At 38.1% G+C, this 15264-nt stretch overlaps 1 protein-coding gene across 2 annotated transcripts in view; it reads left to right on the top strand.

Moving 5' to 3' along the window:
- Positions 1-401: 401 nt before the first annotated feature.
- The window catches only part of Cdk14 (cyclin dependent kinase 14), a 599374-nt gene continuing 584511 nt past the window's right edge, over positions 402-15264 (top strand). Inside the window, exons 1-2 of one of the 2 annotated variants that reach the window (XM_046462471.2) lie at positions 402-624; positions 7201-7232. In XM_046462471.2, coding sequence (XP_046318427.1) covers positions 534-624; positions 7201-7232 — 123 coding nt within the window. In that variant the 5' untranslated portion in view covers positions 402-533. Of the gene's footprint in view, positions 625-7200; positions 7233-15264 lie in introns of those variants that run through there. The other variant, XM_058585024.1, reaches the window with a different exon arrangement.

Here is a 15264-nt window from a genome sequence, read left to right as displayed (position 1 = left end):
GGGCGGCGGCTGCGGCGGCGAAGGGGCGGTGGGGGTGGCGGTTTCGCGCCGCGGCTCTTTCAACTAGCGTCTGCAACTCGGGGCTGACAACTTCTCCCCGCCCGCGCCCCGCGCACTCGGCCACCCGCGACTCCCGCACCTCGTCCCCGGCCCGCCCCCGCCTCCTCCCCGGGCCGCGCCGCCTCCCCGCCAACACACACCCAGTGGGCCGCCGGCCGTGCTTCTCTCGGTTACAAAGGAGGGAAAATGAGCCGGGCGGCGGCGACACCGCGCGGGGCCACCGTGGCGACTGGGAGCGCGGCCGCCCCCGGCACCACGTAAAACGCCCCTGCCCAGCCGCGGCCCAGGCCCGAACGGAGCCTGCAGGAGGCCGCTCCAGAGCTCTGCGTTGCCTCCCGGCCGCGGGAGGAGGAGGAGGAGGAGGAGGAGGAGGAGGAGGCGGCGCCGCCTTCTCCGCGTCGCGCGCCCTAGCCGTTGTCTGCGCTCGGCTCTGGACCAGTTTGGGGAAGTTGCCGGGGCCCCGCGTCGTCCAGATGTGCGACCTCATTGAACCGCAGCCGACCGAGAAAATCGGCAAGATGAAGAAGTTGCGGAGAACTTTGTCGGAGAGTTTCAGCCGCATTGGTGAGTGGCGAGCTGTACCCGGGACCCTGCCAAGCACCGTCGGCTCCCGATCCCTCGGCCCCGCGCCCCCGCCGCGCTCCTGGCTCTAGGCGTGCAGCTGGCACCCTGGGGGTGCGGTGCGGACCCGGGATGGAATGTATAGTGCTGGGACGTGGGGAGGGTGAATACCAGAAGGAAAGACATCCCTGTCAGCATATGGGACTTCATTTGTGGACTATCTCAAGCCTTCAATTTGGGTTCGTCCTCCCCTCCACTAGTGTTTGGGCTTTCGCGCCCGCAGAGGATGGAAAAGGGGACGCCTCGGCCCCAAACGCGCACCGGACTGTGCGGCTGCCCTGATCACTCGTTATTTTTTCCGCGCAGGCTTTGGTGTTGGGTGTTTAATCAATAATTTAGCCTTGGAGATTGGCGAAGCCTTGGGTTGTGCCACAGTATTGTTTAGCATATCCAACCTAAAGGGAAGTGGGACAGATACCTTGGGACCTTTTGTTCCGTACTTCGGGTCCTAGAAAACGAGATTGGGTGTTCAGTTTCGAGGTCTCTGAATTTTCAAACTGCTGGAGAGAAATATGTGCTGTGAAGTTGTCTGGACATTTAGGAATTAAGTCTCTCCAACTTGTTCCATGTACTAGAGCTCGGGGGCTATTGTCTTTAACCCGGGGCAACCTACTGATTAACAAAAACCGACTGAGGAATGTTTAGTATACTCAAATAAATCATGTCACAGGCTATAACAGTGACAACAGTGGCATGTTGAATGGATTTGTTCGATTTTGAGTGTTGGCCGTAGAAATCCCCTTTTAACCTGTAGAAATAGTTGTCTCCCTTCTGTCATAACTTTCACCAATACAGGTAACTGCACCCAACAAGAGAATCCTACAAGCCCCCAAAATAACCCATACTAAGAAACCTCCAGCCTTTGTTTCACATGTCATCCATGTTAATGAAGGTGTTAATGGAAATTAATCATGAATGGGCTAATTTCTCAAAATAAAACCCCAAGGTGCCAGTGAGTGCTGCAATCATCCTTCCATCCATTCATTATAAAATACGCAAACTTTCTTCAAGGGAGAGAAAACGTGGTCAAGATTTAGTCAAGTTTTTTTTTTTTTTCTTAAAATTTTATGTCGATTTACAAAATCTTTCCTAAGAAAAGTAATGTTGTGAAACCATTATTTAGTTCTGGTTTTATTTATGTGTATTGGATATTTGCAGTTTCACTCTTCAGAGTTAAGAATGCATATGCTACATTCAGATGAAGTTTGAAGCCCAGAAGAGTGTGAGAGTGAGGTGTTGAGTTCTGTGCATCATCAGCAAGGATGTTTTAACCCCTAGCCCAAACCATCACAGAGGCAGGTCTTGGAGTCCATTAAGTCCTGCTCTAAAACACTTTAACTGTATATTTACTAATGCTAATGACTCTGTTGGAGTCCTTCCAGTTTTGTGTTAAATAATTCATTGCAGTTGAGTCTCAGTAAGAAATCAAGGACATTAATATAAAAAATTCCTTATGTTTAAATAATTTCAAGGTTTTGATTGACAATCAAGAAAATTTGGATTAACTACAATGCTGGTTAATGGGGCATTATAGCTAATTGGATTTTCTAGCTTATGGAGATTTAGTGATATGAAACTCCTTTGAGTTCAACTCTTGTTAAAAATGTCTCCTAAGATCTAGTGGATTTTATATCCTCGTTTTGGTACAGAGAAGTAAACATAACTGATTATTTCTTGTATTGAAGGAGGGTATGGTTCCAAATATCAAGTCAGTATGGAATACTGTGAAAGGAGATTTTGAAGTTTAAGTGATTATAGTTGTTTGTATACCAAGACCAGGATGATCATTGGACATACCATTCCAGAAAAAGAATTCTTTCTTATTTATTTTCTCAATTTTTCCCAAAAATTGAAAGCAGTGGGCACATTCTGATAATTTCAGGATTTTGAGATGCCAGAGGCTGTTGAACTGAGGCTTACTATGGATTTGTATAGTGCATGAACTAGGAATGAAACTGGGTGTCAGACTGGGGATTCCTGGTGTTGCCACTCTAGCTGAGTGACCTTATAAAGTCTATTAACTTCTCCCACCGTTAGTTTTCCATGTACAGCTCCATTTTGTTGTTGACACTTAGTGAAATAATGAACATGATTTCCTATGTGATATGTAATAAAGACTCAATAATATGTTCATAATATCTTGTCATTATTAGGATTATGTCATACTGACATAAAGGAACTTATAGGTAGAAAGCAAGAGAAGAGGAAAAGAGGCCCCTGACTTTGTAGTAGAGCCATCCTGAAAACAGAATGGGTTTTGGGATTAGGCAGATCTGGATTTGAACCTCATTTTCTTTGTTTATTGTGTATCATGGGCAACTGTAGTAATTCCCTGCACTCTAGAGTTTTCATCTGTAAATATTCATAAGTTTGTGGTGAAGATTTAATCTGACAAAAATCCCTAAAATATCTGATGCAATGTCTATCTCATGGTGAAATCAATACTGGAGGATGTTGTTATTCCTTCCGATTTTTCTGTTTATATGCCCTGTTGTCCTCTTTTCTTCATTGGGACTTCATGAGGAGATCAAAGAGTGAATGGTTTATCTGTTGAATAATCCAACACTGCAATTTATTCATTTACTTCAGCCAATATAAGATGGGTTTTTAAAAAAATATAATGACTTTATTTTGTTTTTTAATATGATTTAAATGTGTAGCTTTTATATGGTGAAATGTACAACATAATTTTTTGGCTGTAAGAAATCACTAATCATTTATCTATAGAAAATGAGGATGATGCTTGAAAGTATGTGATATACCACCTTATTATAACAATAATTCTGAGTACAAAAAGTAGGAAAGCTAATGTTTAATTTATTCATACATCAGAGATTGTGCTGACTTTTTCACCACCCACCCCAAAAACAGCTGATCTGAGATTATTACATCATAAAAGGTCTAATAAAGCACATTGCATTTCAAGCCATAGTGTTCTAATGTATAACATCTGCCAAGGAGTGACTATAACATAGCCATGGTTCTTTTATAAGATAGGTATGATTGAATATTATAAAGTCAACCATCAATTTCAGTAGTGAGTATTTATGGTTCTCTGCTAAATAGTGTCCATGTGGGCCCTTATTTAGCAATTACTTTTGTTGTCTCACACTTTTTAAAAAAAAATTTTAAATTTTTTTAAAATTTTGGCTAACATAAAGACAAATAAATTTAATTGTTGGACAGTTTGAGTATATTAAAAAACATTTCTTCTTTTTCTTTCTTTGCTTCTTTTCTATTTCAGAATGATAGCCTAGGAGGAGAAAGGCTCTGTGTAATCTCCAATGTATGATTAAGGTCAAATCTGACATTTCTTCATATTCATTTGGTATATTTCTTCACATTTATATGGAGTTATCACCTAGAGAAAGGAAGTTTATATACTGCTATACTTGATATGAACCCATGTATATCATTTCTTTAAAGAATGTAGTTTGTAAGGGAACTGAATAAAAGGAAGAGATTGTCATTATACTGAAATTTTGAATTTCTTACCTTGTGCTATAAGTATGTGATTCTGGAGCCTAGTTGTCATTTGATGAGCCCATTCTGTCAGTAAAAAGGAATATAAAGTTAAAGGTTTAGTCAGAAAATTTGAACTATTGTACTATACCCTTTCCCAATTCATTTTCAAAAGATTTCACTTTGAGATGGAGGTATGGTAAAGGGCTTGCCTACCATGTACAAGGCCCTGAGTTTAATCCATAGCACTGAAAATTTTCTTCTAATTTGAAAATTACAAAATATGTGATTTATATTCATGGTTCTTTTATAAGAGAGAAAAATGTATGGTTTTCATATGTCCCCAAAGTTAATATATCCCAAAGTGTATAATGCTATCCTTTTGACATTGAAGTGGAACTCATCCTTTCAACAGATTACGATAGAATACTCTCTATGTGCTAGATGTTGTTCTGACACTCAGATTTAGTGACCAACATGGCTGACCCCTGTTCTCAAGGATTTAAAGAGAAGACAAGCCAATGTATGTGCATGGACAATATAAGTGGCAAATTCTGCTATGAAAATTAGTGAAATTTGCTGTTGCAGAGCATAGGAAGAACATCACCTTCATATCAGTGATGTCATGGGAAGATTCTAGAGGGGACAGTGTCTGACCAGAGGCCTGAATAGAACATCTGGTGATCATAACTGGTTTAATATACAGTCTTTGTTAATCCAGAATAATGCAATATGCTTCTTATTCCTTTATATCCTTTAAGATGATTATGGTTTTACATTTACATAAATGATTAACAACAATCAGAGAATGTAATCAATAACAAGACATTGTGGTGTATGTTTAGGTCAGAGTTTATTCACCAGTGACCTGATAAATATCTAGCAAGAATAAGTTTAATTGGTCTTTGTTGTCACTATTAACTGCTTTTTCAGGGAAAGTGTTCAATATTTAGAAGAAACCATGTAAGGTGTCAATCTTAGCAATGAAAGATTTTAATTAAGTAATGGCTTCTTGATCTAAAAATATTTCCCCTGTGGTACCCAGGATTTGAAAGTTTTATAAAGTGGAGAGAATCTGGCTTTCTATTCATTATATTTTAGCAAATATACCTGCAAATTTTTATTTTCTCCTTTTGCTACCTTCAGACCCCATCTTTTTTTTTTTTTTGTTCAGAGACTAGTGAATTGTTAGGATTTAGGAGACAAGAAGGAAAAGACATTTTGGTTTTTCTGCCCTCTTTATTCTCAATGGAGGGTCTTCATTCCATGTTTGCAATTCCCAAAGAGTTGCTACCACTTCTTAAGAAAACACATAGCTAAATTTCTAAAACTTTTATAATCCAAACTAGAGAAAATATATTTAAAGGTTTGTGTTCTGAATTATAAGCTGACTGCTGTAGTTTTGCATCTTGCATGATGGTCATGCAATATGTACTCCATTAATCTTTGTTAAATGAGCTGGGTATGAGGCTGTATAATAATTTGCTTATGTGTGATTTTGCATTTGAAATCAATGGGCATTTCATTTCTTATTCCAAAGAAATTACTTTTTTTTTATAGAGCAATTTGTCTATATTTAGAATTACATGGCTACAATTTTGTAGAGGACTTAAGTTGTTGATTAAAAGACACACCTTTTGTTGAGGGAGTATGGAGAAATTTAAAGAGAGGCTTCTAGATTAGAAGTTAAATTCTAGTAAAAATGTAACTGTTAGGAACCATTTAGGATCTTATATCTATCAAAACAGGTTATTTTCAATTTAATATAAATTATGTCATGTATATAATAAAATATAGACCCTCCATTGAGAATAAACTTCCAAGTATTTGAGTGCGGGGTAGCCATTTGAGAATGGGATAAATGACTGTCTTCTTATTTTCTATTGACAATAAATTGTTATCTAACAAAGTAAGTAGACAAATTTCTTTAGGAATGTCTTAAGCAAAAGGGAAAAACTAAGAACTAAACTGTTAGAAACGTTTTATCTTTCTCAGCCAACCTGCACCCCTCATAACTCACCACCACATTGATATACTTCTTCATCTTTTTTGAAAGTCAACTTTATGCTATAAAACAGAAAATAACATTTTCAGTATTGCTAGAGTATATATTATAAGCATTCACATGTTAGCTTCAAATTAGGCACATTACTTTTCTCAGAGTTTAATTACAAAAATGCTTTGCTTTTCATTGCTTTTGTCAGAACATAGTTTTCCAAGTATTAACTCCCCAAGTCCTCTGTCCAGGCTAGGACTGTCTGCTATAGACCACTAACCACCTACGCACAATTCTGTAAATTTTAAACATTTCTGCAACAAGTGGGTTCAGATAAATTATTTTGTGCATTTCCCTTTCTATGAAACATTCTAAGTCATTGTAGAATTTAAGGAAGCAGAAGTATATGTGTGCCAACTATAAGTGGTATTCTTTCTTTAGAGTGATAAAATTCCAGTTCTATAAACTTAAAGTATTTGTTGGTTCCTATAAACATTCTAAGTGTATTGTTTTCTTTGAAAATACTTTTTTTATAAAGTTTATCATGTTGGATAGTTTGAATTTTATCTCATTCTGCCATGTTTATTTTGCATGCTCAGTCTTTTGTCACCATGCTTAAACTTCTCTCAGTATGGAAATGTCATTAAGGTACCACACAGAGTGATTGTCATCCTAACAATTGGTTTGGGAGGTCTGTGTATCACACATGATGATGTATAGTCAGAAAAATTTCTGTAAGATGACTTTGTGCTTCTTTTATACTTTTCATTAAAATGTTCAAGAGGAGAAGGGGAAAGGTATTTGGGAGGATTGTTCTATTTTCATGTTTATGAAAAATGTTTCACGAAGATGCATTCTGTGCAATTCTCTCTCATTTGCTATTTTTGTATTTGTGATATAACATTGTTGTTCAGATTGGGGTCCAATTTTACTTTCTGAAATGAAAAAAACATATTACTGTTTTATCTGCCCCCCCCCCATTCTGTTTTCTAGAACTTAGACAGGTAGCCTCTTTGGGATATTTCACAATTAATTGTTTCCTTTCCCTTTTTATTTTATAGCTTTGAAGAAAGACGACACCACATTTGATGAGGTAGGCTAAATTTCTTTATCTACTTTTAGGTGTATTTAATTACCTCTAGTAAAGTCAGTAGGTGCTAACTTCTCACTTAGAAGCAGGGGGAAAAATCCCTTAAAAAACAAATAAGAAATAACATTTGTTTAGTTGTATTATTTTCAGTTTTTAAAAATAGTTATTCAAATTTAAATATTCATTCAAATGAATTTTGTAGTAATCCCCAGAAACATGTATTTAAGTAAATAAACTCATTGAGAGACACTTGCAGGTCTTTGCATTTTGTCTTCCTGCTGCAGTAGTGCTGGAGAAGACCAGTGTGAGGTGCTTGCTTAGGGCAAGTCTAGAGCCTCAGAAAGCTGGACACTGTGGCTCCTTTGCAGACCTCTGCCCAATCAGGCATGATGTAGTATTGACCCACATATTGTCTTTCAGTCTCCCAAAGGAGACAGTGACTCTTCCTGTTCTATTTTCCCTATTCTCTTTGTGTCACATGTGTCTTTATCTACTTGCTACAAAGTAGTGAAAAAACACTTTTGAAGTAAGGCAGAGATTCATATGTAATTAATAGAATTCTGAATGTGATTTTAAAATTGTGCTTTCCTGAGTTTGTGTTTCAGAGTGAAGTGTTTTATTGTAATCATCGAAAGCCACAATTGATCTGTTGCAAACTTGCCACACGTGTATGTTTACTGAGTATTTATATATAAACAGAGATGTATCTATACAAGGTGCTTACCTCACAGCCTAATAAAAGCGAAGATTTAGTTTGGTTTGGTTGGTTGATTTGTTGGAACACTTGCATATTCCATGAAATATGTTACCTGTCTTCCCTTGCTGTAGTGCTTCAGAGAGGAAAAAGGGCATTTGTGTTCATGGAATGTCCCCTTGGCCATGTGGCTGGCCCTGGTGCATGGCAGGTCCACTCTGGGAGAACCCGCTGCAGGCTGGGATTTCTGGATGGGGCCAGCATCACTTGGCTGTCACGGTCTGCTGCTTCATCTGCTGCACCTGTTCTTTTTTTTTCCGCCCCCTGGACTGAGTTCTACAAAGCTGTGTTTCTGAATTCCAAAGCAACTCCCCCTGCCAGTAGTCCTATAATATCCTCTAAAGCTCAATTCTTCTTGACCTGAAGCAATAGAGAAATTTTTTTCTGTCCCATTCATAGTAGGTAATAATGGTGTTTTCCTCCAAACCTGTATTTCTGGAATTTTCACCAGGCTATTATTGAGATGTTTTCAGGAGAGTACTTCTTTCTTCCATGGAGAAATCAGTATGAGAATACCAGACATCATTTCTCTCTTTAAAAAGGGAGGTGTTCCCTCTTAATTTTGGAGGTAGCACAAACTTACATTAAGAAAGAAAAATAAAGAAAAGGAGGAAAAAAAAAACCCCTCCCAAATCCTGTTATTCAGATACAACCACTATTGAATATTCTTGCTTCATTCCCTGTGTTTTAAAATTATAGCCCATTATATACCTGCCTTTCCCTTTAACCTGTAGCATAATGCGCCCCCCTTTTATAACAATGTCTTCTTAATCATTATTAGGAATTAAAAAAAAAAAACAATTCCTCTGTCTTATTTAAACCTCATTGTTAATGATCATGTTTTATTCTGTCATGTGCCTGGACTATGAGCTTAAACAAATGAAACAGTCTAGAGCCAGATGAAGGTTATGGTATAAAAGGAAAAGGATGTATAGGTGACTCCCCTAACTTTATATTATTCTGAAACCTGTGCACAGTTAAAGGTCTGGATTTTGTAATTTGGAGAAAAACCATCGTTAGCTTTTACACAGCGCTTTTCTTCCTTTATAGCACTAGAGATTGGTTAATGCTATAAATCACAGAGTGTTAGACCTAAAAGAACCATTGGAAATCGTCTTTTTCTCACTCTGTCATTTCACAGATGAAGGAATCCAGATCCAGAGGGGCAGGGTAATTTCCAGCTCAAGGAAAAACCAAGAGCTGGGAGCCTGGGAGATAGTAGCAATGAAGGCATGCCTTGGGGTGAACCCTAACCACCCTCTGATGGAGCAATTGACATACGCATTCCTTGTGTTTGTAAAATAGACACAATAATAGTATCTTCCTCTTAGAGTACCTAGGAGTATTAAATAAGCTAAAATATACAAAGGATTCAGAATAATAGCTGTCAGAGTAAATGTCTGAAAGTTGGTATTATCATCTTCATTGCTTTTCTCCTCCTCCCCATCCTCTTCCTCACTACCACCATGACCAATACTCCACCTCATATTCTCCTTTGTATTTGGAAGGTCTACAAAGAGGATAGAAGGATTCAGTTAGAAATTATGAATTGGAGCTATAAGGAGAGTTAATTTCAGATATCACTCTAAAATTTCAAATAAAGCTTTGTGTGATAATGTGCATATTAAAACTGAAAATGTTACCTGAACCCAACCATTTTTTTAGGTTCGATGAGGGGATGATTGCATTCAGCTTTGTAATTCCTAGTTATATTTTACATGGTTAATATTCAATAAATATATGTCAAATATGAGTAACTATCTGTTGCCAAGGAATAGAGAGAGTTAAATCAGGTGTCAGGCAGTGTGGATTCTTATTTGCTATTTTCTAGCTATTTGGGCAAGTTATCTAACTTGCCTCAACCTCAGTTTTAACATTTGTAAAATCAGTGAGTTGGACTGTGCTCTTCAACTATGTTTTCTAGTTCTGAATGTAGGATTCTAAGAACCTAATAACCAGCTTAAAATTAATTTAATCAAGATCAGAGAAGCACCAAATATGTGGTGATATAAATAGGAAGAATTTAGTTCTTCTATAATCATTTTCAGTTTATTGTGGTAGAAGTTTGCTTGAACTCATGTTTTCCAATTTTTCTCTCTTGGAATTGTAGTACTCTGTGGTCCACTGAAATTTAATTCAGATTTGAATCTTGAAGCCTGAGGGCTGGACCATTTTCTTAGATATGCCACAAGGTGCTGCAACCCTGTCCTTAATACTATGAGCTTATCTCAAGGAGTGGCTTCCTCCAGGGGGTGACTGAACTGGAGATCAGTTGTGGCTCCATGATTCATATAGAGGATTTCTTTAGAGGGTGTGTGAGGAGAAAAAGAAATATAGATTTAGTTGTCATTTAATTATTCGATTGAAATACTCTTATTGCTGATTTTCATTTTGAAAATTATAATTCTTGAATATATTCAGAAGTATGTGCTAATGCTTGTAAATTAGGTGTGTGTGTGTGTGTGTTTGTGTGTGTGTTTGTGTGTGTGTGTGTGTGAACAGTTTGGAAGTTAAGTATTGAGGTCTTTAAGTATTTGCAAATGATAGGGATTTTTACTGAAGCCTATCATCATTATTATTGGAGAGAGGACATTTTAAGGATGATAATTTTATCCTTTATTCATGTTGTATTTTGGCCCTTACTAAAATGTTAGCTGATTTTCATTCTGTGGCTTTAACGTATATTTTTGACTTGGGTGGATTAATCATTTATATAGCCATCCAAGTTAACATTTTTTTTTTCTTTTCAGTTTTAGGTTTCCTTCCCTATCTTCTTGATGTTTGGATCTTCAGGGTTTGACATAGTACTGGGCCAAACTAAAGAGGCTAAACAAATAATTGCCAGAGAAACAAATAAGCTAGATGGAAGGCGAGAGATTGGCTTTTTACGTCATGCATTTTAGTGGGCACCGTGATTTTATGTTTTTGGTGACATTGTGATGAGGCCTCCAGTGTGAACTTCATGTCTATGATACTCTTACAAAACTTTCTAAATGTCTTTTTAGCCTTTTTGTCCCCAGTAAGCATTTCAGCCATTCTTCCCAAGGCAACAAGTAATAGTTATGCTACGACTTCAGATGAATTTTTGAATCTTCTTTTTTCAATTTAATGATTTGTTTTGGAATAAAAATGCTAAATATTATATAAAAATCTGAAGATACACTCCACCAATACAGAATTATCACATATAAAGACTTTTGAACTTTAGAGACAGACACTCCAGTTAATTATAAATACCTCTGTATAGAAAGGGAAATGTCTGAAGCTACCATGGGTCATGAATTGTTCTTGAATAAATTAATAGGCTAAATTGTATATTTCTGCTTCCTGCCTCTGTTAAATAAGATAAGCTCAGATGAGGAACCTGAACAAAATTTACATTCGGCTTGGATTTTACATGAGAAGTTCAAAAATTTTGGTGATTGAAATAAACTTTTAAATGTAAAGGGTTTCATTTACTTATAGTACATAATCTAGAGAACTAAGCCCTTATTTGTTGGAAAAAATAGCTTATTATTATTTATGAGGTTTCTAATTATTCTCTGTCTGCTCAGTTATTTCATGTATGAGAAGTAGAAGGGGCCACTAGTATTCACTTGGCATTTTCTAATTATTTTACGTTTTGTTTTTGTACTGGGGATTGAACCTAGGAGCTCTTAACCACTGAGAAATATCTTCAGCTTTTTTTTTTTTTTTTGTATTTTATAAAGAGACAAAGTCTCACTAAGTTGCTTAGAGCTTCCCTAAATTGCTGAGGCTGGTTTTGAACTTGCAGTCCTCCTGCCTCAGCCTCCAGAGCTGCTGGGATTACAGGTGTGTGCCATTGCACCCTGTTTATTTTACTTTCTGAATCCTAGGAAAATGTGTAAAAAATGTATAAAAATCAACATTTTTATGTCTGAGCTGTAAGTTATCTAAGTACATTTTGTGGGTTAGCTTGTTTACTATGTGTATAATAATTGTATTAGATGGATATAATGTACACTGATCTTAGCTTCTAGACCATGACTGTCTTTACTGTTTTGTAAGAAGATATAATACCTGAGGATGATAAATGTAGCAGTGATGTTCATGAGAATCAGAGGCTAGGATATTCATGAAGATAATTTGGGGATACTCCTGAACATTCTTTTCTATTTATTGAGAGTATGGAAGCTGGGTCAGTCTCTTCTTGGTTGTTGTTATTGGTAATCTTAGTGTCCTTATGGATGCTGTATACATAGTATACAGCTATCCAGCTGCTGTTCCCTGACTTCCTCTACTCATGGCTACTTCACCCACACTCAGTTTCTGGGAGAACTGGATCATTTCACAGGACTGTCATAAGTTTGCAATGCTAGTAACTGTCTTTATTTCTTAGCTCTCACATACCTGCTATTGGATGGCCCCTTCCCTGCCTGTCCCCAACCCATTTGTTATGGATTTGGCTGGCTCCATTCCTTGGGCCTTGAGTTGAGGAAAAACATCATGGCCAAAGGGTGTGGCAGAGGGAAGCAGCTTACATTATGGTCAGGAAGGGGAAAGGGTAAGGGGGAGGGAGGAAGAGAAAGAGAGAGAGACAGACAGATTGCACTCACTAGATATACAATATATACCCAAAGGCATGCCTCTAGTGATCCACCTCCTTCAGCCACATCCTACCCACCTTTAGTTACCACCCAGTTAATCCCGTCAGGGGATTAATTCACTGTTTGGGATTAAGGTTCTCATAGCCCTCTGGATGCTCTTGCATTGTCTCACACATGAGCTTTTGGGGAACACCTAATATCTAAACCATAACACCCCTCTTCTTATATTACATTGCTTTCCCACTATGTTGGTTTTCTAGGACTGTCTTAGCAAAGTACCACAAACTGGTTGGCTTCAAAGACAGAAATTTTATTATGTCACCATTCTGGAGACCAGAAGTCTGAAATCAAAGTGTCAGCAAAGTTAGTTCCTTCTGTGCTATAAGGCAAAGATCTGTTCCAGGCCTCTCTCCTTTGTAGATGGCCGTCTTCTCTTCACATCTCTTTATATCATCTTCCCTCAAAGTAGGTCTGCTCATCCAAATTCCCGCCCCCCTTTTAAAAGTCAGATTGGATTAAGAGCTCACTCTACTCCAGCATGACCTCTGCTTAATTTAACTAATTGACATTTGCAACACCCTCTAAATGAGATGACTTTTGGAGGAGCTGTGGCTTAAGTCTTGGACATAGGGATTTTTTTATGGACACAATTTGCCCCATAACACCCTTTGACTTCTTAGAACACTGAATTCTATTGGGAGTCAGTTTCCTGCTCACATGCATTCCTTTTTAAAATCTTACTTGGTTTTTCCCCTTGCAGAGAAGAATGTGTCTTTTTCCTGTCCCAGGCTAGTTTCTCCTGCTGTTCACCAGATTTCTTCCTCTTGTTTGTATTCCAGAAGCTCACATAATTGATTCTTTTCTATATTTTCTCTCACTCTTCTTTTTTAAGGTACTTTTGCCAGAGGCTCTGACCATGCTTAAGTCTTTCCTATCTCTCCCCTCAGATCTGGAACCCCTGTCCTCTGTGATTTTTTTTTTTTTTTTAAATACTCCCATTGAGAGTCAGCTACTTCTTGCTTTTGGCTACTCCATTATGCTCACAGCAGTGTGACCAACTCAGCTTATACTCTGAACTCCCCACCTAGCTTCCCAGCAGCCTAGTTAGATGTTTCTGCCTCTGTCTCATAGTCATCTCAGACTCAGCACATACAGAATATCACTAGTTCTTATATTCTGCACACCTGCATTTTCTCTCTCTTCCTTAACTTGGAGATTAGCTCTCCCAGTTACGTGATTTCCTGGGTGGAAACCTGATGCAATCCTGAACTCTATAAATCCAGGTCCAAGCCTTGGCTTGGTCCCTGTTCCCTGCTGTTGTCACCATTCTCACCCACTAACCTGTACCTATAGCCTCACATCTCTTGCCTGGATTTGCAGGAGTCTTTTGATTGGCTTCCCTGCCCAGAGCTTGTCTCCCATTTCAACAGAAGGATGGATTTGAAATACAGATGGTGTTTTCCCTTGCTTGCTACTTTAAAAGCTCCCCATCAGCACAAAGATCAAGTTCATTTTCCTGGCTCATCTTTCCAGGCCTTTCATGATCTGCCTCCTGCCCACCTTACCACTCCGGTCAGTTTTCTCTGCATTATTGTTTCAGCTGCTGCCATCTCAGTCATTTCAGAACTTTATCCCTTTTACCTGTTTTATCTCAATAAGCTCTTCACTGGTCACACAATTCCACTATTCCTGCTTCAGTATTTCCTTGCCATGCTACCCCCTATTTAAAGATTCATGTGTCAAATGTTTATTGATGCCTGTTTTGTGTCAGACTCTGCCTATGCTCGCAACCTGATTCTTGATGTAGTCATACTCATAGAAGTTAATCTTAGTGGACGTTCATGGGTTGACCAGCTCCTAGCAGCTTTCTGTGTTGGGTCTAAGCAGAGTCAATCTCACTCTCTCATATAGTAAGATTTTACATTACTTTGTATTCTGTTTTATTTTCACCAAGGTCAGTTCCACCAATCCTATGTGATGTGAACTATCCTATAGAAATCTACAGAGTATTGTTTGATTATGTCAGAGATCCAGTATGTTATTATATTTCTAATCAACATTTTTGGATGGTTGAGGAAGAACTCCATTTCCTTGTTATTCTCTTGCTGGCATTTTAGTTCAAATTTTCACTTTCTTAAAACTTTCTGTGCTTCAGTTTTTTCCTTTCTATAAATGTTTGATCAGATTTACCATCTCCCTAATTATGGTAGACACAATTACCATAATTATGTCTAGTTCCAGACAGTGGCTAGAATGTCTGGGTAGTGCTGTAAGGATTCAGAGAGGAAGTGCATGTCACAAAATGCAAAGTGTGTGACATTTGGGGGAATTAGTCACTTTCATATTCATCATTCTGAAAAGGCAGAACGTTACAGAAATTGGAAGCTTGAGTATGTCCTCTTCTGCTGTGAGTACCCCGAATCCTGACTGCAGGCTCATTAGGCAGGAAGTCTCTGCTGAAGGGGTGGTGCCGCTCCCTCCTGGGTCATGCTCTGATTAGCGTGTTATGAATTTGTAGAAAGTTGACCTTTGATATAGTAAGTGTTTCTGTATAGCCAAAGTAATTTTTTTCCAACAAGTACAAAGTAGGCCTACCTATAAGGACTATATTATTCCCATTTTTCTTCTAACTGGAATTTGAGCTGATTTAAAATCCTTAGGTTGCTTGATTGTGGTTGAGATGGTCTCTCACACGGAAAGCCATAATGATAAT

This window comes from Marmota monax, unplaced genomic scaffold (genome assembly GCF_021218885.2).
Source record: "Marmota monax isolate L192 unplaced genomic scaffold, Marmota_monax_Labrador192_F-V1.1 WCK01_AAM20220418_F8-fsc00165, whole genome shotgun sequence".
Lineage (NCBI taxonomy): Eukaryota > Metazoa > Chordata > Mammalia > Rodentia > Sciuridae > Marmota > Marmota monax.
This window is presented reverse-complemented; position numbering and strand designations above follow the sequence as displayed.